General features: G+C 39.1%; 2 protein-coding genes, 1 long non-coding RNA gene and 2 other non-coding genes across 15 annotated transcripts in view; 2 read left to right on the plus strand and 3 right to left on the minus strand.

Moving 5' to 3' along the window:
• The window catches only part of TEX2 (testis expressed 2), a 102,185-nt gene extending 96,889 nt beyond the window's left edge, over positions 1–5,296 (plus strand). For all 10 annotated transcript variants that reach the window (XM_039326842.1, XM_039326848.1, XM_039326840.1 and 7 more), the window contains 2 exons: positions 2,374–2,494; positions 3,539–5,296. In XM_039326842.1, coding sequence (XP_039182776.1) covers positions 2,374–2,494; positions 3,539–3,661 — 244 coding nt within the window. In that variant the 3' untranslated portion in view covers positions 3,662–5,296. The remainder of the gene's footprint in view (positions 1–2,373; positions 2,495–3,538) is intronic.
• On the minus strand, positions 928–22,436 carry LOC120300607. 2 transcript variants are annotated; one of them, XR_005554694.1, is made up of 4 exons: positions 22,302–22,436; positions 8,838–9,507; positions 1,883–2,056; positions 928–1,273 (listed from the first exon to the last, which is right to left on the minus strand). It is a non-coding gene; the product is annotated as an uncharacterized LOC120300607 (long non-coding RNA). The 2 variants fall into 2 exon arrangements; XR_005554695.1 differs by lacking the exon at positions 22,302–22,436 and adding an exon at positions 10,976–11,974.
• On the minus strand, positions 9,211–9,347 carry LOC120300609. The gene has a single exon (XR_005554697.1). It is a non-coding gene; the product is annotated as a small nucleolar RNA SNORA50 (small nucleolar RNA).
• Positions 9,671–9,734, minus strand: LOC120300608. The gene has a single exon (XR_005554696.1). It is a non-coding gene; the product is annotated as a small nucleolar RNA SNORD104 (small nucleolar RNA).
• The window catches only part of ERN1 (endoplasmic reticulum to nucleus signaling 1), an 84,088-nt gene continuing 81,913 nt past the window's right edge, over positions 22,331–24,505 (plus strand). The window contains exon 1 of the mRNA XM_039326851.1: positions 22,331–22,957. Coding sequence (XP_039182785.1) covers positions 22,859–22,957 — 99 coding nt within the window. The 5' untranslated portion in view covers positions 22,331–22,858. The remainder of the gene's footprint in view (positions 22,958–24,505) is intronic.

Genomic DNA, 24,505 nt, shown 5'->3' on the forward strand with positions numbered 1-24,505 from the left:
TTATCATCCATGAATAAAAGCTATGGCAACCAGAAATCAGGTCAAAAAGAAAGATTACCACTTGTTCTTTCTTTTCTCCTACCTTTCCCTTCCTTTAATATGGAATACTGTAATAGAGAAGCATGCTGGGTAAAACAGCATATTGAATTACATGAGGATCTACAGAAGTATTAAGAGGTCAATGCCAAGGATTTTTCCAGTGTTTTTTTTATAATTGAAAATAGTATCAAAGGAGAAAAACTATTTCAGTGTTTCTTTTTATCTGAAACAAATATGGAATGAAATTGTGAATGAAATTTTGTTTTCATTTATCCAGGAGTGTTTCATTGAACATTTATATCTTGCTTTTTTGTCTGGGAGGTTCAAAGCAGTTTATATAGGGTTTCCCATAATTTTATTCTCACAACACCTCCGTGAGGTCCATATTCATTGAGGAGTTGAAGTTGGGCCTTCTCAGTCCAATATCTTCACCATTGGCCACCTTAATTGAGATGGGATCCCATTTTCTTCAAGTGAAAATATTTGACAAAAGAGAGATCCTCAGTTACACCTGAGGAAATTAACCTCTAGAACAGAGGTCCCCAAACATTTGGGCACCAGGGACCGGTTCCGTGGAGAGAGGTTTTTCTGCGGACTAGAGGGGGCGTGGTTTCATGTACTGCCTGCATCCTGCGGTTAGGGCTTTGCTTGTTTGTGCAGACCGGTTTCTGGCATGCCGCAGTTTGGTGCCGGTCCACGGACCAGGGGATGGAGACCCCTGCTCTAGGAGGAGCAGAGCGTAATTCAATACAGAAAACATTATCTTAGTCCAACAATACATAATTGTTTTAAACTGTATTGGAAAAAGGGTTAATGATAAGTGATAGCCAAATCTTGGCTCTAGGTTCTGCCTCAGTTTACCTTCCCAATAAGCAACCCAGACGGAAGATCATTTAAAAGCCATTTATTAGGGTACCCTGATAAAGTGGGATCTCCCTATGAAAAGGGAGAACCCCAAGACCCATCTTACATTCCTTTTAATAGTTAACACAACAAAGAAAATGCAAGAGGAAAGTTGATTGGACAAGAAAAAAGTAATCTCTCCTTTGAGTAATAAATCAACTACAAAAGTTGTTTGAAGTTCATGAAGAAAGTACCAGACAACAGTTTTGCACCAACAGTTTTTTTCTTATCAGGAAATAGTATCCATCCATTCTTCTGTAATTTATCTTTTCAGTTTAGGAATGTTAGAAGCTATCAATCAATCCATATAGTGATAGGATAAAATGTTTTCCTACATTCCAGTTTATAGTGGTTTGATAAATCCACATAAAGGAGAGAAATAAATTAAATTAAAATACAAAGTAACTATGTTAGTTAACAAGTTACAAAATCCATGGCATGTGCTCCCCACAAGTAAAAATGTAAGAAGGTGCTGATTTGATTTCTTACTGTGGTCATTCTTGAGAGAATCATAGTACCTACTGCTAGATAATTAGGACTTAATCTCAGTTATAAGTCTGGTGCATAAAATTTTTCAGAGATAAAATCCTTCACCAACTAGTATTAGTTCGGTACTAGACTTCAGCAATAACAATAATTGTTAATATATATCTGATCTCACAATGACATATTGTAAATTGGACACATCTGTTTACAGGGTACCTAGAAGAAATGAAACTATACCCCTGAACTAGAGGAAAGTGAGACTGTTTTGAATGTTGAGATATGTACTCACTTGGAATAAATATTTTGTTGAACACAATAGTTTAGTCCTGCACAATACACGACCTGTGGGCTGCGTGCAGCCAGCCAAGCAACCTTGTGTGCTGAAGCTTTTTAAAACAGTAATAAATTCACTATTGTCCCAAAAGATGCATTGCTAAGCATCTCCAAGACTCACCATTGCTGCCAGCTTCAGTCCCACTGCCACTCCACCTGCTGCCAAATAGCTGATTGGTATGCCAGATATTCCTTTGCAGCCCACAGTTATTTTTAATTTATCAGTGAGTGTTTCCCCTCTGTGAATTGTGCAGGCCTGGTTTAGAGCCTCCAAGCTGCCTCCAAGCACAAAATCCTTGAACATAAAAAGCAAATGCACAAGATTAGGCTATATGAGGTAGTATAACCGTCCCTGACCTAGAGTGCTTCAGATGTCTGAAACCACAAGTCCCAGAAGCCAGCAAGATTGGGGTTGGGGAGCATGATGTAGTCATGGACATATTTCTAGATTAAAATTTCTGTTTGTACAAGAATATCCCAGGACAGCTTTAGATAAACACGTCTCATCTTAGCTGAGCACGAATTATATTCTCCCAGAGGCCTTCAAGAAAATATGGCATAAAATATGAGATAGAAACATCTCTAAACCTGCAACATTTTCTTTATCTTCAGGTACGGTTTCCGAAGACCCCCTTACCTGGAGCTAAAAGCTCGGCCAAAACTTGGTGAAAGAGAAGTGACTTTGGTTCATGTGACTGAGTGGATAGAGAAGAAACTAGAACAAGAATTCCAGGTACTTCAAATACCATTAGCATTAATTGTGTTAAAAGAATAAGTGAGACATTAGCTAAGCCATTAAGCTTGAAGATGGTAGAATGTAACCAAGCTCAGACAGCACCAAGCATGCCTCATTTCAACCCAGAGCTATAAATATTCTCCTTTATTGGTGCAGTTGCTAAGTGACTCTTCCCCATTGACTTTGCTTGTCAGAAGGCCACAAAAAGTGATCACATGACTCCCAGACACCATAACCTCATAAATATAGGCTGCCAAGCACCCAAATTTTAATCATGTGACCATGGGGATGCTGGAATGGTCATATGAAAAATGATCATAAGTCACTTTTTTCAGTGTAATACTTTAAACAATCACTAAATAAACAGCTCTAAGTCAAGGACTATCTGAAAAGAGGCACCAAGTGAGATCACTGGTACTCTGAAATACTTTGTCTTTGGACCTGAAGTGTGCCGTATCCACACTAAAATACCTTCTGTGCTCATATTTTTAAAATAGGGGCATAATGCCTGATTTTATTTCATTTAAGAGATACCAAATAATTAGAAGGAATATTATTGTGGATAATCTCATAAAGAAAGACTGGTTTTGATCTGGGACAAATACATAGTTTGAATAAATTATTGCTCATACTTTTCTATTGACTATATTTCTAGAATTCTGTTCATCTTGAATTTATTGAACTGTTAAATCTATTCAATTTTTTTAGCTATTTCCTTTAAAAATTTGGAATGATGGGGGCAAGGAACAATAGCAGATAGGAGTCAACTATTTTTTTAAAATGTTTGCTGAAATGTAATGGAACATAAGATCTTGTAGCCTGTAAAAAGCAATATTGCTTTAATACCCTTGACAACTCTGATCCAAATCTAAGCTTAAGGTAGATGTTTACTAATGACCTATGATGTTACTTGATTCAAATAAACCTGTTTAGAATTCTACTTGGCCTGGTGGGAGAGTCCAAAATTAAGAGTTTGGTGTATTTAATTTTTCCTAATTTTACATTTGAATTACATTCTAACTCAGTTATTATACCTTGCAGAAAATTTTTGTCATGCCAAACATGGACGATGTTTATATTCCTCTAATGCACTCAGTCATGGACCCCCGCTCATCTATGTGCCCTTTGAAATTTTCTGAAGATACTGAATTGGAACAACCATGAATGTGAAGACTGAAGTTTACAGTATTAACAGATGTCGTTTTCTTGTTCTCTTTCAAATGAAACAGTCTAGCTGATTTTGTCCTTGTGCCATGTTTTATTTTTTTAAAGATAAAATTGCTTCTGCCAATAATTGCTCCAGTTATGGCTCTCTATTGACTTTAGAGCATTAGTTCCATTTCTGCTAGGCTTTAAACCTAGTAGTTAATATGCACTCTTCTGCAGTAAACTAGAAAGAAATCCAACTAGCAGCTATTGATCCAACAGCTTTGATCCACATGGATGTGCAGTAATTCAGGATACACCCTGAACACTGGCAGTTTGTCTCATCCAGCCATATGGAACTTGTTTTCAATAAGACATGAACATGTCTAACTGGAAGACTTTCTGCTCTGAAGCAGCTGGAGATATAAAATGGAAGTGACATGTTCTTCACTCCTGCAGTCCCAATAGCTTGTGTCAAGCAATTTTGAAATGGTTTCTGGAGCTAAGAATGTACATTGGATGTATAGGTGATATTGTCAATCCATGTAGATTATACATAGTAACTTATTTTTTTCATACGAAATTGAGTTTCTTGGAAATGAGTAGCCATATAAAACATGCAAACATACAGAATTGGTTAAGGGATTTTGTGATTCTTTAGAAAAACAAATAAATTTAAGATAAAGCCATGAGACCAAACTACTACAGTAAGCCTTCTAGTTAGTGCATTATAATTGCAATTGTGATTAATGATGGCTCTGGGAGTTGACTACACATGGAAATGCCTAGACCACGCATGTACTCATTAGAAATGATTGCATGGAAGGAGCCATTCACTTTCACCAACCAGCTGTCTTTCTTCCTAACTATATAGTGGATCCTCGTTTAATCATTTAAGGAGGTGTAAATCTTGATTACGGCTGATTTTTTGTCAACATAACGAAAGCAGCTTGTAGGCTGGCTTGGTATTCTTGTATGAAAGTAACAACACCAAAGCACTACAAGTGAGAATGGCCAAGAGAACACTGCCTTGCTGTTCCTTTTCTGTATGGACTAAACACATCTACCGAATCTTAACTCTTCTGAACTCTACGTAAGCAATGAGTGTTTCTTGATACTCAGTATTGCCAACTACTTGTTGAAAGAATGTTAATTTACTTTACAAAGAAAGCAGGTGAGCTATGGAGTTCACTCCTTGATAGTGTACTACGCTTTACATATTTTTAAAATCTTTTTTGTATGTTGTGTTAGGTTCCTGCGTCCAAATTTCTCATGATTTGCAATCTCTAAATGAAGCTGATTGAAGTTTTTTAAAAGCACCTTGCCTGAAACCTATTAGAAATTATGCATTTAATATATTGACATATTCATATTATTTGGACAACTATTTTGTTACCTCAACTCTGGGACCATTCCATTTTATGTACTATTCTTCTCATCTCAATGAAAGCATTTGCCTTCCTCTTAAATCTGCATGTCTTATTCACAGCTTTTTTTCCCCCTCTGTACAATAAGTCAAAATACTAGATGCACAAATATGTAATCAGTTATCCAGGTTGGCACAAGTACATTTACTGCACTTCATAATCAGACTGTGTGGGTTACTACAGTGGGCTTGCTTTGTTTTTTCAAATAAACTTATCCCATGTCAAAGATCTGTTTTGATGTTTGGTGGGGTAGAAGTGTGGATGCATATTCAGGAATATAGTACTCATTGTTCAATGAGACTGAAATACTGAAAAAATTCCAAATCATATTCTATAATTCTCATTTCAGCTCTTATAGCCAGTACTCATGAAAGATGTATTTTCTGTGGGAGCAATCAGGCAAAATAGATCATGTCTCATGTCACCTGGCGCTAGCCAGTTCTCTAAGCCAAGAGTATTCAAGATTGTTCGGGGATTGAGCCTAGAGCAGGTGTCAAACTTGCAACGTCACATGATGTGTCGCGACATGTCGCAACTTTTTGCGATTGCTGGCAGAGGTGGGCACGGTTTCACTATGATGTATCTGGTCCACAGGCCGGCAGTTTGACACCTCTTGCGTAGAGCATAAAAAGCTCAAGAATTTAAATAGTATACAGCTCTTTAGGATTTATTTTACATTCCTACAGGCTCCCTGAATCTTGCTCCAAACAGAAGGTCTGGGGAGATTTTTGTTGTTGTTGTTACAGTATATAAAAACATTTTCTTCCATTTGTAAAGCAAGGTTTAGGGGATGCCACCACAAGTCTTATTTTCTAAATAACAGAATTAGCTTCCCAGATAGGAAGACTTGCAACAATCCTTAAGAACAAGAGTTTTTTTCTGTATTGATAGAGTGATCTAAAACATGGTTCATTGTTACAACTGTGCAAACTATTCAATCAAATGTTTCAGGAAATTTCTCCAAAATTGCTGCTCAGTAAGAAGTGGTTGTATCTCTTGGTCAGCTGCCTGTTCATTTACAGTCAGCATCTCAACAAGATATAATTTAAAGCTGTGCCCAAGACCAGATACACAACAAAGGGTGCAGGCCTTTTCCCTAAATAACAAGGCATTAACAACTACATAATAATAATAATAATTATTATTGCAAGGGACCTTGGAGGTCATCTAGTCCAACCCCCTGCTCAGGCAGGAAACCCTATACCATTTCAGACAAATGGCTGTCCAGTCTCTTCTTAAAAACTTCCAGTGTTGGAGCATTCACCACTTCTGGAGGCAAGTTGTTCCACTGGTTAATTGTTCTGTCAGGAAGTTTCCTTAGTTCTAGGTTGCTTCTCTCCTTAATTAGTTTCCATCTGTTGCTTCTTGTCCTGCCTTCAGGCACCTTGGAAAATAGCTTGACTCCCTCTTCTTTGTGGCAGCCCCTGAGATATTGGAATACTGCTATCATGTCCCCCCTCGTCCTTCTTGTCATTAAACTAGACATACCCAATTCCAGCAACCGTTCCTTATATGCTTTAGCCTCCAGTCCCCTGATCATCTTTGTTGCTCTTCTCTGTACTCATTCTAGATTGTCAACATCCTTTTTACATCGTGGTGACCAAAACTGGATGCAGTATTCCAAGTGTGGCCTTACCAAGGCATTGTAAAGTGGTATTAATACTTCACGTGATCTTGATTCTATCCCTCTGTTAATGCAGCCTAGCACTGTGTTGGCTTTTTTGGCAGCTGCAGCACACTGCTGGCTCATATTTAAATGATTGTCCACTAGGACTTCGAGATCCCTCTCACAGTTACTACTATTGAGCAAGATACCCCCTTTGCTATACCTGTACATTTTGTTTTTCTTGCCTAAATGTAGAACCTTATTTTTTTCACCATTGAATTTCATTTTGTTAGACAGCGCCCAGTGTTCAAGTCTGTCCAGATCCTCCTGTATCCTAAGCCTGTCTTCTGGAGTGTTGGCTATTCCTGCCAGCTTGGTGTCGTCTGCATATTTGATGATTTCCCCAACTATCCCCTCGTCCAAATCATTGATGAAGATGTTGAAGAGTACTGGGCCCAGAACAGAGCCCTGGGGCACCCCACTACACACTTCCCTCCATGTAGATGCAGTTTCATTGAGGACCACAAGCTGAGTAAGGCCAGTCAGCCAGCTACAAATCTATCTGGTGGTGGTGCTGTCTAACCCACATTTTTTTATCTTATCGAGTAATAAGTTGTGATCTATTTTATCAAATGCCTTACTGAAGTCCAAGTAAATTATATCCACAGCATTCCTCTGGTCCACTAATTTTGTCACTTGGTCAAAGAATGCAATAAGATATGTCTGGCATGATCTGTTTTTGACAAACCCATGTTGGCTTTTAGTAATGACTGTTTGCCTCTAGGTGTTTGCCAATTCGTTGTTTGATTATCTTTTCCAGAATCTTCCCAGGTATTGAGGTCAGGATGACAGGTCTATAATTTCCTGGGTCCATTTTTTTTTCCTTTTTTGTAGATGGGAACTACATCAGCTCTTTTCCAGTCCTCCGGTAGTTCCCCAGTGCTCCAGGGTCTTTGAAAAATATAGTTCAATGGTTCTGAGATCACATCTGCCAGTTCCTTGAAAACCCTGGGGTGTAATCCATCTGGTCCTGGTGATTTGAACTCGTCTAGGCTGGACAGGTGCTCACTTACCGCTTTCTTGCATATCTTAACTTGCGTCTCTTATTGTTTTTTATGGCACTATTTTTGGTAGGTTGGCATAGCCATGCACAATAAAGGGTTCAGGTCTTTTCCCTAAATAACCAGACACTAGGAACTACACTGGGAAAGACTGAGGGCAATAGAAGAAGGGGACGACAGAGAATGAGGTGGCTGGATGGAGTCACTGAAGCAGTAGGCATGAGCTTAAATGGACTCCAGAAGATGGTAAAGAGGACAGGAAGGCCTGGAGGAACGTTGTCCATGGGGTTCCGATGGGTCGGATACGACTTCACAATTAACAACAAAGAAACTAGATGGGACAGCCTATGTGTTTACATTAAACCAGAGGCCATGGTTTAGCATTGCAAACTTAAGTCAAATTGATAGTATCCACTGTGTCACAATAACCCAGATTGGGTTGCATTACAATCACATTATGATTATGCTAATCTGACCAGCATCAATTTATTTTATAGCATTACTAAAGTTTTGCCCAGATCCTTCAAGAGATCTTGACTTAACTGTAGATATAATTATATTTATGCAGAGGTCCCAGAGGTGTGAAAATTTTAAGAGTTCCTCTAGGTCAGGGGTAGGCAACTTTGGCTTTTATGACTCACGGACTTCAACTCCCAAAATTCCTGAACCAGAATTCTGGGAGTTGAAGTCCACAAGTCATAAAAGAGCCAAGGTTGCCTATCCCTGCTCTTGGTGAAAAAGGTTGAGAGGCTGCTCTATAGAACTTTAACTGTTACCTGAAAGAAAAAAATGTATCCAGGAATAGATCAATTTACCCTTAAAATATTGGTAAAACCTAATTTCAAGCTACACTCAACATGTTCGCACTCTTAATAGGCTCATTACTATACTCAGTAGCATTAAAGATGTGATTGTTGACAAGTTGTCAGTTACACACATGCTTGAGTGGTTCTTTGCAAAGAACTCTTTGGTTGTAAGATTTGGTTTTAAGTTGTGGCTAAATCAGAGGGCTGTTTTTGAAATCTGGTTTGTTCTAAAACCTGTTTCCATTGAAATTGTCCTAAGCACCATGGAAGGAAATTAGCAGTGGATCACCCTACCTTTGACTACTGGCTTTTCTTGGATGCTCCATTAGCGTGCCAAAGGTGGACATGTGCTTTTTGATGAAATATGGCACCAAGGAGATGGCAGTCTGCAGTGCATTATAGCTTGTCTGAGTAGGGCTTTACACACTTTCTCCCAATGCTAGGTTGTTCCTATAATCTTTGAAGATAGGATTATGCAAAGACTGTCAAATAGTAAGAGCCCAACAAGCCAATCTTTCCTCCTTTAATTCACGTTATCTTCAGATATTCTAGCAAACAAGATAAAATTGAAGCACTCCTACATAATACTCTTTCCAGATGATCAAGCCCTGAATATTCACTGCAGTTTTTTGAGGAACTTACATATTTTAACATTAAGCATGAGATGGATTGTAACTTGTCTTTAAAAGAATCACTCAGGTTTAAGCTGAGCAACACCAGTTATAAGCAAGCTTTTTATTTTTGCACTGTAGCGTAGCCAGTGAGACCATGAATGGGCCATGCACTAGTTCAAAGGCAGTGCTTCAAACCTATCTGGAAAAAAAATATCCAAAGCAAAGAGTTTTAAATTTTATTTATCTAGATTCAGAACATCCCCACATCGGTCCTCTTTGTGTTGCTTTGTTCAACAAGTGGTAGTTGGTTCCAGAGATTTTCATTCAACATCAAGAGAATCTTGGCATACCTAGAGCAAAAAAGCAGAAATTGGGGTAGTAATTTAGGAATACTGAGATATTTTTGCTCAAACCTAACAAAATTAGTTTTGTCTTTAAAAAAAAACAAGAACATATCATTGAACATTAAGAGCTAGGACACCATTACCTCCACCTGGGCAACTGATGCTGGTGGCTCAGATATAGTGTCTCTTCATCTGCATCAGCAGTCTAACACGCTAAAAAATATCATCACAGCAGCCAGCATAGTGTTCCCAATTTAGATCACCCAGCAACAAGATTAAAAAGGTTTATTTTGATGTGCTCACAAGGAGATGCAGACATATCCCTCCCCTACTGCAGTTCTTTGGAGACATGATGCTAACAATGTAGGGGAAACCTTTTGGGTCTTTAAGACTAATCATATTAGACATGTCACCCATGAATTTCACTCCTCTTTTAACCACATCCACAGTAGTCATCCCCGTGTGCTCATAAATTCCACTGTGTGGAAAACTTTTGTTTGCTCTAAGCACCTTCCAATCAGCTTCACTGCAGGACTGCTGGCACTTGCACATTTGAGGGGGGGGAAAGCATACACTGTCATCATAATCTAGAATAAAGTTCTATTTTTTTTATATGGCAAGTGAACAATTCCCTATACACCAATTCCAACTTCTTTTTCAAATATGCAAACTAAAGCATTACAGAAGTAAGGAGCACAACACATCTGAAAGCATTAAGTGGGGGGAGGGGCTTTAGTCATAGTCCAAAGCTCACAAATCTACCTCTGGAATCAAGAGATATACCGGACCTCTCCCTAGTTCTTGCAAAAGCAAACTATAACCTACTGCCCAATTATTACCCTGGCAAGGGCTTGACCACAAGCCTATACAATACTATAAGCCCCAAAGTCTCCCTTTTCACGGACGGCGTTTCTCAGCACTGAGGACAATACATTCAAGGGCACATCAAACTCAACCGCGAGTCGTTGTCAAAAACATTTCTCAAAACTACTGTATAACGCAATGCATTCCCCCCCCCCATCTTCTCAGTTCACCAGTTCCGTGGTTTCGTAAAACTGGCTCTAAAAGCCAGTAATTGCCGTTGGGAGAGAGCTTGAACCCCCTTAGGCAAGGTGCACGAGTGCAGTTAGTAAGCCAGCCCCCAAAATCAGAGCAGCGAGGCACGACGTGATTCCGCCTATACTGGGCCACAACCGTGACCAACGCGTCTGCTCAAATTCCATGCGTTTTGACCCGAAAATAAGTCCTGGGTCAAAAACATCCGCCAGGCTCCAACCGCAATCGGGACCACTGCACATCTGTAGGCCGCAAAAACCCCAACGACCGCTAGATGACATCGAAGAGATATACTGTAAAAAGCTGCAAACGTTTGTCACTTAACGATCGTTCAGATTACTGCAGTGCAGGTATAAGCACAGGGAATTCTATCCTAGCAACTACACCAGCGAAAAAAAAGCGCGCGGCAAACACACACCTCACGCGCCGTCGACCCCACGATGAAAAGACCGAATAGACGGCCTGCGTCTCTATTTATACGCTACGTGGGGCCTAAGGATACGCCCCTTTTCTAGAGCCAATCGCATTGCTATGATGCTGTTCACGTGATCGGCGCCAACTCGAGGTAAGGGTGTCGGTAACGCGCAATGCAGATATTTTCCCGCCGTATTTTTGATATTTGTTTTGGGGGATGCTAAATTGTTACGTTCCTCTCAATTTTGACACGAGAAAAGAAACCACGGCAAATTTACAATCTCAATCCTATGCTTGCCTATCCGCCAGTTTTAATGAGACCTTCTCCCAGCTGGGTTGGTATAGATTTGTAGTATTATGCATATTTCTTCATATGTATATTTGATAATGATGATGATGATGATGTTGGAAGGGACCTTGGAGGTCATCTTGTCCACCCCCCTGCTCAGGTAGGAAACTCTATACCATTTCAGACAAATGGCTGTCCAGTCTCTTCTTAAAAACTTCCAGCGTTGGAGCATTCATGGCTTCTGGTGCTTGACTTCTAAGTACATGTGTCAGTTTGCACAAAATATACAATAAGTAAATGACAGGTGAGAATCCTTTAAACCTACAGAGTTTAATGATTGCCTTTTTTTAATCTAGTCTTCATCAATTATTAGTTGATTCTTGTTAGTAGTTTGAACTCAGTGGATTTATTCTATTCTGTACTTAATATATTTTGTACTTTTGTACACAAGTAGATCAGAATGCATTTACTTGATTCCGGGCACATCTAGATAATGCTGGCCAGATAATTTGAATAATACCGTGGCCTTGACTTCAACCCTTTTTTTAGCCTTCAAAGTGTGTGAGCTGTTTCTATTCACTAGAGGGCACTCATTCCTTGTTTGGAAAATGGATAAGCAGAAAACGGATAGCATAGGAAAGGGGCTAGTAAAACTGGCCTACAAAAATCAGGAATACAGTTCATTTAGTGACCGTTTGAAGCTACAATGGCACTGAAAAAAATGACTTGTGACTGTTTTTCACACTTACAAACATTGCAGCATCCAAATGGTCATGTGATCAAAATTCAGATGCTCGGCCATGAAAAAAGGTGATCACGTGACCCCAGGACACTGCAACCATCATGATTTATGATTACAGTGTCCTGGGGTCACGTGATCACTTTTTTTGACCTTATAAGCAAAGTCAATGGGGAAACCAGATTCACTTAACAAATGTGGTAAGAAAGGTCATAAAATGAGGCAAATTCACTTAACAAATGTTTCACTTAGCAACAGAAATTTTGGGCTCAATTATGGTTGTATGTTGAGGACTACCTGTACTGGACTTTGCTTTTACACTGCTGGGACAGAAGGAGAAATTATAAAATAGCTGGCGAGAGGGAGAGTAATTTTATTTGCTTTATCGAATTGTAATATTGCGTTCAGTTTTTGCCCTAGTCCAGGGGTAGGCAACCTTGGCTCTTTTATGGCTCGTGGACTTCAACTCCCAGAATTCCTGAGCCAGCATGGCTGGCTTAGGAATTTTGGGAGTTGAAGTCCATGAGTCATAAAAGAGCCAAGGTTGCCTACCCCTGCCCTAGTCACACCCACTACTTTTGGCATTTGGTCTTTCCAGTGCACATTCAGAAGGCCAGTTCTCTGGAAAGATGCATGCCTTATTAAATCCTTTTGCCAAAGGGCTGAAAGAGAATATGGAGAGAAGTGGGCTTTCCTCGGGGACTTAAACTATCACTCACTGTCCCAGCCAATCAAAAGCAGCCTAGAAAGTTTCTCAAGCAGTGGTAAATGCCATGAGGTTACAGAAGTGGTCTAGTTGGAACGTGGCACTACTCTCCAAATGAGAAAGGGAGTCGGGACAGGGAGAAGGAGAGCAGAGCTAGACTCCAACTGAATACAACTGAGGCAAAGCTATTGCATGTCTAGGCAAAGCGCATCCTGGCCTGGAAGAGCTTCAAGAGGCTTGGTATTAGGAGCTGTTGGGAATTTAGCTGTGTTGAGAAGGGAAGGGAAAGGAGAAATGAAATGGTTGCTCAGCCCTGAGAAAGGATGAGAAAAGGACTCCAAACAGCCTTGCCTTGACTTTGTTGGCCTTAAGAAGGCGTGTCAAGGTTTCAGACCAGCTTTTGAGATTCTATAAATATACCCTACTACAATATGGTAGCATGCCTGGAAGCCTGTTTCTTATTTATTTATCATATTCAGAAATTGCTGGTCTCCTACATTCCCCTAGCAGTCAGGGGTAGGCAGCCTTGGCTCTTTTATGATTCGTGGACTTCAACTCCCAGAATTCCTGAGCCAGCCATGCTGAGGGGAAATGGAGAGGTTTCCAAGCTGAGCCATGGTGGGTCAGGAATTCTGGGAGTTGAAGTCCACGAGTCATAAAAGAGCCACAGTTGCCTACCTCCTGGGCCTAGCTCTACTTCAAAGAGCTAACTGGAGCCAAAGGAATCCCTTTAAATATAGCTATATCCTTATTGGAAAACTTTGTTTTTACTTTGGCAGGAACAAGATTCTTTGGTGGGATTTAAAGTGTGAAGGTTGAGACTCCCTTTTCTCACCCATATGGCCAATTTATATTCATACAAACACACATATTGAGTGTGTAAATAATTAAAACTGTTAGAAAAAGCTGATGCATCAAGTTCCACAGATTTCAAAACCTTTGAATTTTGCCTGCTATCAACCCCAATCAGCATTGCCAATGTTGGTTTAAGATAGTTTAAGGAACGGGTTGCCCACCCTGATTCAGATAAATTGCTGAGAAGGGCAATGAGATGGACATCTTTTTTCCGTTTCACCTCTTGTGAATGAAGAAAGGAAGAGCTTAGCTAGAAAGCCAATACCTTATAATTCTGATATTAGCAAATAACAAGTGTCATATGGTTGTTCCTTATATTTTTTTTAACTGTATTTTGTTCTATGACTTTCCTCTGGTTTATCAATATTTATTTCTTTGCAAATAAATATATTATTTAAAAATAAATAAATATAGGTAGTCCTTGATACATGACACAATTGAGCCCAAAATTTCCATTGCTAAATTAAAGTTTTTAAGTGAGTTTTGCCCCTTTTTTTTATTGAAAATTTTTAAAATTTTACAAAAAAAGAGATTCCCCTCCCCAAACCCTCCCAACCCTCCCCAACCCTCCCCCAACCTTCCCAGAGCTGAATACAGGCTTAGTTAAAACTTAAAAGAAAAATTTTTAAACACATGTAAACCATAAACAATTAATTACAATAATTAAACAAATTATAAAATACTTTAAGACCAATATATAAAAAATAGAAAAAATTATGATTACAATCATTAAACAAATTATAAAATACTCTAACACCAATATAAAACTAAGAAAAATAATAATAATAATAAAAAATTAAAAGAAGAAAAAGAAAAAAAAGAACCCCCCCAAAAAAAAATTTAATAAGAAAATTAAACCACCCTTAAAATTTTATGAGCTTTAAGTGTAAATTAGTCAGAAAAAAAACTAAACATTTTCTAATGTCATACTTATATTATTTAAAGTTTATCCATCATTCTTTATAAACACCCTCAAAAACACACATATAAACATTACTTATAACATTGAAATTCCCTTATACATATTTAAAACAAAATATTCCTTTAAATGCTCCTTAGATATCTAAACATGCACTACCTATCTAAAATGTTCATTCAATCTCCATAATATCATACTTATATTATATAAAATCTAATTTATCCCTCTTTCTTTATCATCAAACACAAAAATAAACATATAAATGTTAGTTATACTATTAAAACAAAATACTCTTTTGAATACTCCTTAAATTACTAAACTTAAACTTCTTATCTAAAATTTTCATTCGATTTCCATAATCTTCTCTCCTCTTTACCAATAACCAATTCCATCCACAGTGAACTGTAATCTATCAATAACCTGAAAACAATCTATACATTCTTTATCGATCTCTCTTATCCAAAAACCTCGAGAGAAGTGCTTGGAAATCTGCCCTTAAAGGTTGCTTCAAAAAGTTTATAGATCTTGCTTCTCCCGCAGACTGTTGCTCCTTTTCTTTGCGTTTATGTGTTACACGAGTTATCCTCTGCTCCTTCATCTCAACTTGTTGAGGCCCCTCAGTCTGAAATTTCCCAATTTTCATCAATATAGGCTCTTCAGACTGCAATTCTGCCTTCTTCTCTTCCAAAACTTTAGACATAATAAGTGGCGATGAACATACCCCCAGGACCGAAGTGTAAAACTCTTTTGCTTTGAAAACAGTATTAAGTCTATAACGTGTCCCCAGATAACTCACCACCATTCCAGTCGGGACATCCCATCTGAACAACATTCGCCTCTTTTTAAGTTCATCTACTAAAAAAGCAAACTCCTTTCTTCTTCTTAAAATTTTAGATGGGATCTCCTTTAAAATTATAACGTCTTGTGAAGCAATCTGAAACCTCTTATTGTAAAAAGCTTGTATAATTTCATTGCGCAGGGATCTTTTCCCAAAATAAATTACCACATCTCTTGGCAGATTTCTTTGCTTTGCCACCACAGAGTTAACTCTAAATGTTTTTTTCAATTTCACTAAATATTTCCTCTTTTTCTCTGTCCAGAATCACAGCAAAGTCATTTGCAATCATCTCTCTCAGATCTCCTTGCAGAGACTCTCTCAAGCCTCTAATTCTTAAAGCATATTCCATTTCTCTATACTGAAGCATAAGAATCTCATCTTGAGAATTTTCCATCTCTTTTTCCATGCCTTCAAGTTTTCCCTCCAACAGCTCCACTTTGTCTGCAACCTCATCTACACGAAAGTTCAACTTTTCAAGAACAGAGGCAAATCCTTTTAAAGCCAAAACTATATCTTGCCTCAGAATCCTATTATTTTCCGCTAAGATCTCTTTCACTTCTCCCCTGATTTGAGATATAGCATTTCCCATTATGTCTTGCAAATCCTTTACCGTTAATAACTGTGCCAAAGGAGAGGGTGAAACTATTGATTTAGATTGTTGCACTGATGATATCACCGAAGAAGAAACTACCTTAGGAGCTGTGGGAATAACTGGACGCTTTGGAGCCATCTTAGAAAATCTTTACTCCTTCTTAAAAAATACCCAAAAAAGGAGGGAAAAAAAAAGTTAAGCAAAAAAAAAGGGAGATTAACTCCAAAAAATCAAAAACTCCTTCAAAAGGAGATCATTATAATAAAAAGAAAAAAGTTAAGAAAAAGAAGGAAAAGGAAAGAGAAAAAGAATAATTAAATAGAAAAAATCCATTCCGTTATTTTTTAAAAATACAAAAAACAAAAAAAAATCCTTCAAAAAATAAAAAAAAGTTAAACAGAAAGGGAAAATAATCCTCCTAAAATCAAAAAATCAAAAAATCATTATAAATAATCAAATCCGTTCCATTCCGTTCCAATCATTTAAAAAAAAAAACACCAAAAAACCTGCCGATCGCCATTTTACTTTCCCTTTCAACAAAAGAAGAAAACAAAAAGAGGGAATAAAAGTAAATCTTTAAATTTAAAATCCAAATAAGATCGGAAAAAACAAAATCCTCTATTCAGCTCTGTCCGCTTTTAAAAAACCTCACCAGATCACTTTAATCGCGGAGGTGGTTGCAGTGGCTTGTTTTGTCCCTAGAGACAAAAACAGCTGGGAAGCGGAGACAATCTGAACTCCGTGGGAGCACTCTTTTCACCCCCCAAAAGAAAACCTTGGGGGTGCATCAGAGGCTCTACCACTATTCAGATGATACTCTCCTCCCTCCCTTTGCCCGGGAAGGAGGTTTTGAACCACAGAACAGCTAGTGTTAGCAGTTCTAACACTTTCCCAGGAGGACGGCTACAAAGTAGCCGCCATCGCGCGCGCAGATCCACCGGAAGTCTCGAGTTTTGCCCCATTTTATGACCTTTCTTACCATAGTTGTTAAGTGAATCACTTCAATTGTTAAGTCAATAACACAGTTGTTAAGAGAATCTGACTCCCCCATTGACTTTGCCTGCCAGAAGGTTGCAAAAAGGGATTACATGACCCTGAAGCACTGCAACCGTCATAAATACATGCCAGTTGCTAAGCATTTGGATTTTGATCACGTGATCACAGGGAAGCTGCAACAGTTGTAAATGTAAAAAACGGCCATAGGTCACTTTTTGCAGTGCCGATGTAACTTTGAACAGTCACTAAACAAACGGTTGTAACTCAAGAACTACCTGTTACTATGGAATCTCTGAATTCTTGATTATGGCATAATTGTTTTTTTTAGATACCTGGTGCTCTTAATTTCTTGCAAACAGCCTTGAAGTGAGATGATGAATTTTTCTTTAGCTCTCATACATTTCTAGCTTTACCAGTCAAAAGGCATAAAGAGTTATTATTTTTCTGGAGTGATAGAAGAAGTAGAAACACAAAGAGGGTTACACACAGAAGATGGATCTCTCTGTAATCCCTGCAAAGCTCCAAGAATGAGGTGTATGATTGCACCTTGGGAATCCTATCATGCCATTTGTTTGATTTAAGAACTGACCTAATTGATTCATTCATTTTTTTAAAAAAGGTCACTTCCAAATCATTAGATTCCAACAACACCCTCCTCCCCATTGTCCTGTTAATCCGTAGAGCAGTGTTTCTCAACCTTGACAATTTTAAGGCATGTGGACTTCAACTCCCAGAATTCCACAGCCAGCATTGCTGGCTGTGGAATTCTGGGAGTTGAAGTCCACATGCCTTAAAATTGTCAAGGTTGAGAAACACTGCCATAGAGGGAGATTCCAGCTCTTCTTTCCTTTTCTCTACTTCCATCCAAGCATACCAGTATATCAAGCTATCCTGGAAGAGTTTGCCATTAACTGATACTTTGATACAACCAGACACCTGGCTCTTGAACGTAGCATTGTTTATTCATTGCTTGACATCTTTTGATTATATTGGCACCATTATTTTCAGTGGAAGCTGCTCAGCACACTAGAGCATTTTGCAGAGCAGCTATTTATGAGAAAAGCCAGGTGATCCGGTTTCAATCCCCTTAGCTAACCTTATGGAAAACCTCATTGGCCTTATATTGCTCCTGGCAGTAGCAACTCTGCCATTTCTTTCAGGGATCTCATTACTGGTTATTTGTTCAACTGCAGTACTTAAAAAAAAAAAAACCTATTATTTAATTAATTGCTGCATTTTGTTTTTCAGTGAAATGCAATGTCCAAACATTTGCAACTGTGCTTTAAATCAGAGGTCCCCAACCCCCGGTCCATGGACCAGCACTGGACCGTGGCATGCCAACAACTGGGCCGCACAAACAAACAAAGCCCAGGGCTTGTTTTTGTCATAGAATGCCCAGAATGGAGTTCCGGCACCTTTTTGGGATGGAACCTTGTAGGGTAGGCAAGGCAGGTTGTATGACGTGTGAGTTCCGGCACCTTTTTTTTTTTTTTTTTACAAAAAAAGCATTGGCAAAGCCCCATCTGTGGGATGCAGGCAGCACACAAAACCACACCCCCTCCGGTTCAGGGAAAAACTTTTCTCCACGAGATCGACCGGTCCCTGGTGCCCAAAAAGTTGGGAACCTCTGCTTTAAATGATTCCTTGGAATTTGTTGGATGTGGCCAAGGGAATGGATATTTTGGGGTGGAAATAGCAATATAGTGATAAATCTATGCTAAAGGGCCTTTTGACCTCCCCTTTTGTTAGAAAAATCCCAGATGTGTTCATTAAATTCACAGAATAATAATATCCATTGCCAATAAGTTTGTGGAGGATGATAGCCCTTAGCTACAATCATACAAATGGTTAGACCTATGTGCATTTATTTGGAAGCACATCCCTATATTTTCAATAGAATTTTAGTCATGACTATAGGATTCTAAGCTTTCAACACAATGGAGCATATTTCTGAGTCATGATATTCAGTAAGTTTGACTTGTAGGTGTTGAAGAGTCAGGTCATGTCCTTCTAACTCCAAAAACCCAACCCTAACCCAAACCAAACAGCAAGCTTGCAAAATACAATTTCAAATATTGTAACCCAATATTCCTCTTTTGTTGTAACACTTTATAATTAACCCCTGCCATACAAATGTAGATATTTCTGCCACTGTTTAAATGGAGCATCAGTAGTCAAAACAGGTACTGTCTGTAGCAAAAAATATCATTCTAGGTAAGACATTCATTTTTATCATACAAATTCTCACCAGCAATAGTATAATTATCTTTTTAAAACTCATTCCATGTCTTAACATAATTATTTTGAAATAATATACAATTCATATTTATCATATTAGCACCCAGATAAAACCTGTTTTACTCATCAATTCTATTTGATCTTCTATTTTTAATCTTTGTTAACATCTTCATATTCTGTTTATTAATCTTTAAACCTGCTAATTGAACCATATTATTTGAATTTGCCCATTAATATTGCAGTTACCTTTAAAGGGTTTTCCAGAACCAGCACCAAGTCATCTGCAAAAGACTTTAACATAAGTTTCTTTTTTAATCTTTACTCCCACAATCCTTTTATCTTGTCTTATCTTTGGTTCACTATTTCAATAATCCAAATAAAGAAGAGAGGAGATAGTGGGCATCTCTGTCTTGTTTCTTTGTATCTTACAAGATTTTGTTAGATCTCTGTTAAAAATTCTTTGTACATTCTGTGAAGTGTATATCAATCTTATCCACTTTATAAAGTTCTCCCCAAAATTCACATCTTCCTAAATCTTGAATAAGAAACCTCAGTTCAAATTATCAAAGACTGTTTTTTGCATCTAAGACAATCTATGTGTATTGTTTTTCATTATGTTGCTCTAAATATTCTAAAATCTCTGGCAGATTTCTAACATTGTCCTTTAACTGTCTTTTAGTTAAAACCCACATTGATCTTATGAATAAAGTCTTGCAAAATTATTTTCAGTCTATCAGATATAATTGTTGTGAACAATTTGTAGTCATTATTCAATAATAATATCAGGCTGTAGTGTTTTTGTTAAAGTCAAATCTTATCCCTCGTTAGGTATTAATGCTATATTAGCCTATTCAATTCTGGTATCTTTCCTCCCTGTAGGATAGCGTTTATCACATTTTATAAAGGTTGTAAAAGTTCATCCTCAAAATATTTATAAAAATCTTATAATTCACCTAGTCCAGGCACTTTTCCTAATTTAATCTCTTTTACAGCTTCAGAATGTTCCCTAATTATATGTGAATTCATATCCTGTCTCTTTTTCTCTAAAATTCTTAGTAAATTTTATTTCTTTAGATATTCATCTATCAGATAATTCATCTTATATTTTTCTCAGAAGTTTTGTCCAGTTGTGGGGAGATTATTTCATTCCAATCCTCCAACAAATACCAATTTTCATAAGTGAAACCTATTAATCTCTCCATAAATCATTTATAAAACAATACTTTGTCCTCATTTAGGACATAAATTCCCATGATCAAAGACTTAGTTCCATGCAGGTTAATTTCCATCTCAACAAACCTACCATGCTCATAAGTCAGTATAGTTTCTGGTTTTAGTTGAGGATTTATATAAATTTATTTTTCCCATTTTATTTCTTTTAAACATTCATGGCTAGCTCACCCTGCTGATTCTTTCCTTTTCCCCCTTCTGCTCTCTGCTGTTCTGGCCACAGAAGCACCAGAAGTTTTGTCTGAATTTGAAATTTAAACAATTTAGAAAAGAATTTCATTGCATTTGCTTTGGTCTTATGAAAGATAACAGAAAATGAAGTCCATCAAGGAATGATGAATATAGCATAGAATATAAACACTAAATAGGAGCCTTCATGAAAATCATTTGCTAAGCAGTATTTGCCACCATTGTATTTGTTCAAGGACCTTTGGAACTAATGAATAGCTAATAGAAATGCATGGGTTGTGTTTTTATTAGAGCTGAAATGCACTTAGGCACGGTAGGGTCATGGTGACTTTTTCCACTTAATTTTCCTGCCAATGTGCATAGCAAATATACTTTTTTCATTGGACTGACTTAGTCTACAAGTCAAAATTGCCATTATATTATAGAAGCCTTTGTCATACTCTTTAAAACTCTTTTCACCCTCTATTTTATCGAGCATTTTTCCCTATCGAAAGAAGATACTTATTCTTAACTTTCTATTTTTGTACAATCTAATAAATAAATACTATCCCCACTGAGAAAATTGATTCAGTGAGAAAGCATTATGAGTTTTGCTTGTAATGGTTATGGCCAGTGCTTTTTTTGTTAAAAAAAAAAAAAGGTGTCGGAACTCACACGTCATACAATCCGCCTTGCCTACCCTACAAGGTTCCATCCAACAAAGGTGCTGGAATTCCGTTCTGTGTGTTCTATGATAAAAAAAGCCCTGGTTGCGGCCATGATAAACCCTATAAACGAGCATGTTTCTACATGCTATATAAATTAATACTTCCAGGTTCCTCCTGCCTGAGTGGCTATTAAAACTGGAAAGTTGTGTTTGTTTATCAATCTAGCTAAAATGTGATCTCCAGCTTATCCTACTGACCAATCAGAATCAGTAGCAAGGATTAGGTGCCAATGAGTAATGAGTTTGTGGGAAAGTGAGGAAGATCCTTTTCAGGTTCACAGCACAATTACTCTAAAATGAGCACCATGACATTCAAGTGGTTTTCATAGAGCAAAATTTGTGCAGAATTATATTTATGAAGCATTCTGCATAGACTGATTTCAATTTGACAATTCTTACAAGATTAGGCGTAAATTATTGTGTCTATCATCCTGCCCTTAAATTTCCTAAGTACCACTGTTGGAAGATTTTTCAACATTGGAAGAGGTTGGCATCCAATATTTTTATGGTTTTGAGTAAATCTTTATATCCCTTTTGTATGTCCCTTGGCACTGATATTTTATATAATATAATATAATATAATATAATATAATATAATATAATATAAATATATAATACAAATATTTTATATTTTACTACTAAAGCTATCAGATCTAGGGTGTTAAACTCTCGGTGACCACTAGAGGGCAGCAAAGAGATATAGAAAACCTTTATCTTTGCTCCCATCTAGTTCTGCAGGCCGATTTGTTAGCCCTATCAACATTTTCTTATAGCAAAGAAATGTGTATTGGGGGTGTATAATTTCAGAGTAATTGTTCCCTTCATAGGAGAAAACATGAGGTGGGTGGGTTAGAAATTGTTACTATGATATTTGACATGATACTGTGACCCTTGTTACTAGGATATTTACCTCTTAATTGTGCTGTTTGAGGAGACGTTTAAACCCTCACCAGTGCAAAGATTCATGCAATCACAAACCAGGCCAAGAATCAGTAGTTAAGTACTAAATCATGTATGAACAAAAGACACATACCAAACTCCAGAAGCTGCCTGTGACAGCTTTCCTAATCTGGATCTCTGCCAGCAATTCCGACTATATAACCTGAGATCCCGAACCAGCATGACCTGAGGAGAGTTGATTCAGGTTTATGGGAATTCAGATGTCACATACACCTGGGGCAGGTGCGGGTGGAGGTTGATCCATTTCCAGAGCTGATTAAATCAAATCTTTGGCTTGCCAGAGGCGGAGCCTTCCTAGGAACAGAGTCCTCTTCCATTTATACAGCGGGGAGTGCAGAGCTACCTAGGACAGCCGCGTCCACAGACGGAGAAGGACAAGAGCAGGCGGGGACAGGCCGGCGGAGGGAAAAGCCCCCTGCCCCAGCCGCGGCACCTCCCTCTCGCGGCTTTTCCGCCCGCCCGGCTCTCCTCCCGGTGCGTGGCTGCCGGGAAAGCTCCCTGCGGCTCAGCTCCGCCTCCGAAGGAGGAAGGGCCGGACACGCTGCAGGCAGGGGCGCCGGCGATTGCCGAGCGGGCCCGGCTTTCTGCTTTGCGCCGCGACGGGCCCGGTGCTGGCTGCGAGGGCGAGCCATGGAGCGGGGGGCGCGGGAGCGCTCGGCTGGCGGTCGCGATCTCCTCCGGCTGGGCGCGCTGCTGCTGCTGCTGCTGCTACTCCTGCCGGGGCCCGGGGTAAGGACGCGCAGGAGCGGGTGGGAGGGGGGGCGCGATCCCAGGCGGAGAGAGGGGCACCGAGGCAGGCTGGCCGTCTCGCCGGGGCTTCCCGGAAAGGGGGGGGGAAGGAAAAAGTGACAGCCGGTTGCGACATCGCGAACACAACTGAGGACGGGCCAAGAAAGGGCGAAGTTAAGTTCCGGGGTGCAGAGACTTTCTTGCTGTAAGCAGGCGGCGGAGGGAATACGCGCGTCCCGAGCAGCTGTTATTGCAGCTGCGACACTCGCGCAAACAGCAGCGGTGCCCTCGGGTGGGGATGGGCGCAGAACAGATCATCCCGTGGCTGGTTCCGGACCTCATCCGGTCCAGCATGCTGCTGCCTCCCTGGTCAGCAAAGTGGCCGTCCAGCCCACTTGGAAGGCGCCAAATTGGGGAAAGTTAGTGTAATCTTTTCTGGGTTTTCTGCCCCCCACCTCTTTAAAATACCGAGAATATAAAGTAATTCCTGCCTTTTAGGAGTGCTGCTGTTTGGTCTGATTTAAAGTAGAGTTTTGTTTAAAGGAAGCCCTGTATTCTCAGTCTCTCTGGTTAACCTGAAATAAAACTCTTGAGGACCAGAAGGCTGCACACTGTATTCTGCCTCATCCTTGAATCTTTGGCAGTGAATGTCAGGATCTTTTTTATCTTGCTTCCACTTGCACTATCTATCCCACTGCACTGAGACTCTGATCATTTCCCAGCAAGCGACTAACAATGTCTTCAGGGGTCAACCAGCCATTGTTGTGTGTGAAAATAACAGCAATGAGGATAGACTTACTTGATATCACTTCAACAGTGGCCCAGTGATGCTAAGAAGTTACTTTAAAGGTTAGAACGTGGAGGTTTTGCCCTAGGTATGAAAGCAAACAACCTAGAAGCCAGATCTGGCTCACTCACAGAAAAACTAAGTTGGAAGACTACAACTGAGACTACCATGGTAGAGCTCTATAAATTCAGCACAGCTTGGAAAACCCATTCAGAAAAAAAAGTTTTCTCCCACTTTTTATAGCGTTAAAGATGGGGTCGTCTGTTAAAGCAAAATATAGGGAAATTCAGAGCCAATAACAATAATTTCTCGGACAATGCTTAATTAAGTTGTGGGATCTGCTGCCGCTGGATAGGATGGTGTTCTCATGTTAGATTGTTTGAAAAGATTGTTTGAGAAGATTGACTAGGCAGATTTCTAACAGGTGGCTTTATGCTGCAGGGTCTACTTAGAAAGGCATCAGTGGAAATTCCTCATCTGTGTCATGTTATGGGCACTTCTTGGTCCAGAGAACATTGGACAGTATGAACCATTGACTTAATGGCTTTTCTAATATTTTTTTGTCTTCTTTGTTGTGTGTGGGGGGGCATATTTTTGGATGGAAACATCTTGGCTGTTTGCTGATTGCCCTAGCCCAGTGGTGGCAAACCTATGGCACGGATGCCAGAGGCGGCACTCAGAGCCCTCTCTGTGGGCACGCGCGCCATCGCCCCAGTCCTAGGCCTTCAGCTGGGTTTTATAAAACTTTTTCACTTTAGGCC

This window comes from Crotalus tigris, unplaced genomic scaffold (assembly GCF_016545835.1).
Source record: "Crotalus tigris isolate CLP2741 ecotype Arizona unplaced genomic scaffold, ASM1654583v1 scf7180000024345.2110221, whole genome shotgun sequence".
Classification (NCBI taxonomy): domain Eukaryota; kingdom Metazoa; phylum Chordata; class Lepidosauria; order Squamata; family Viperidae; genus Crotalus; species Crotalus tigris.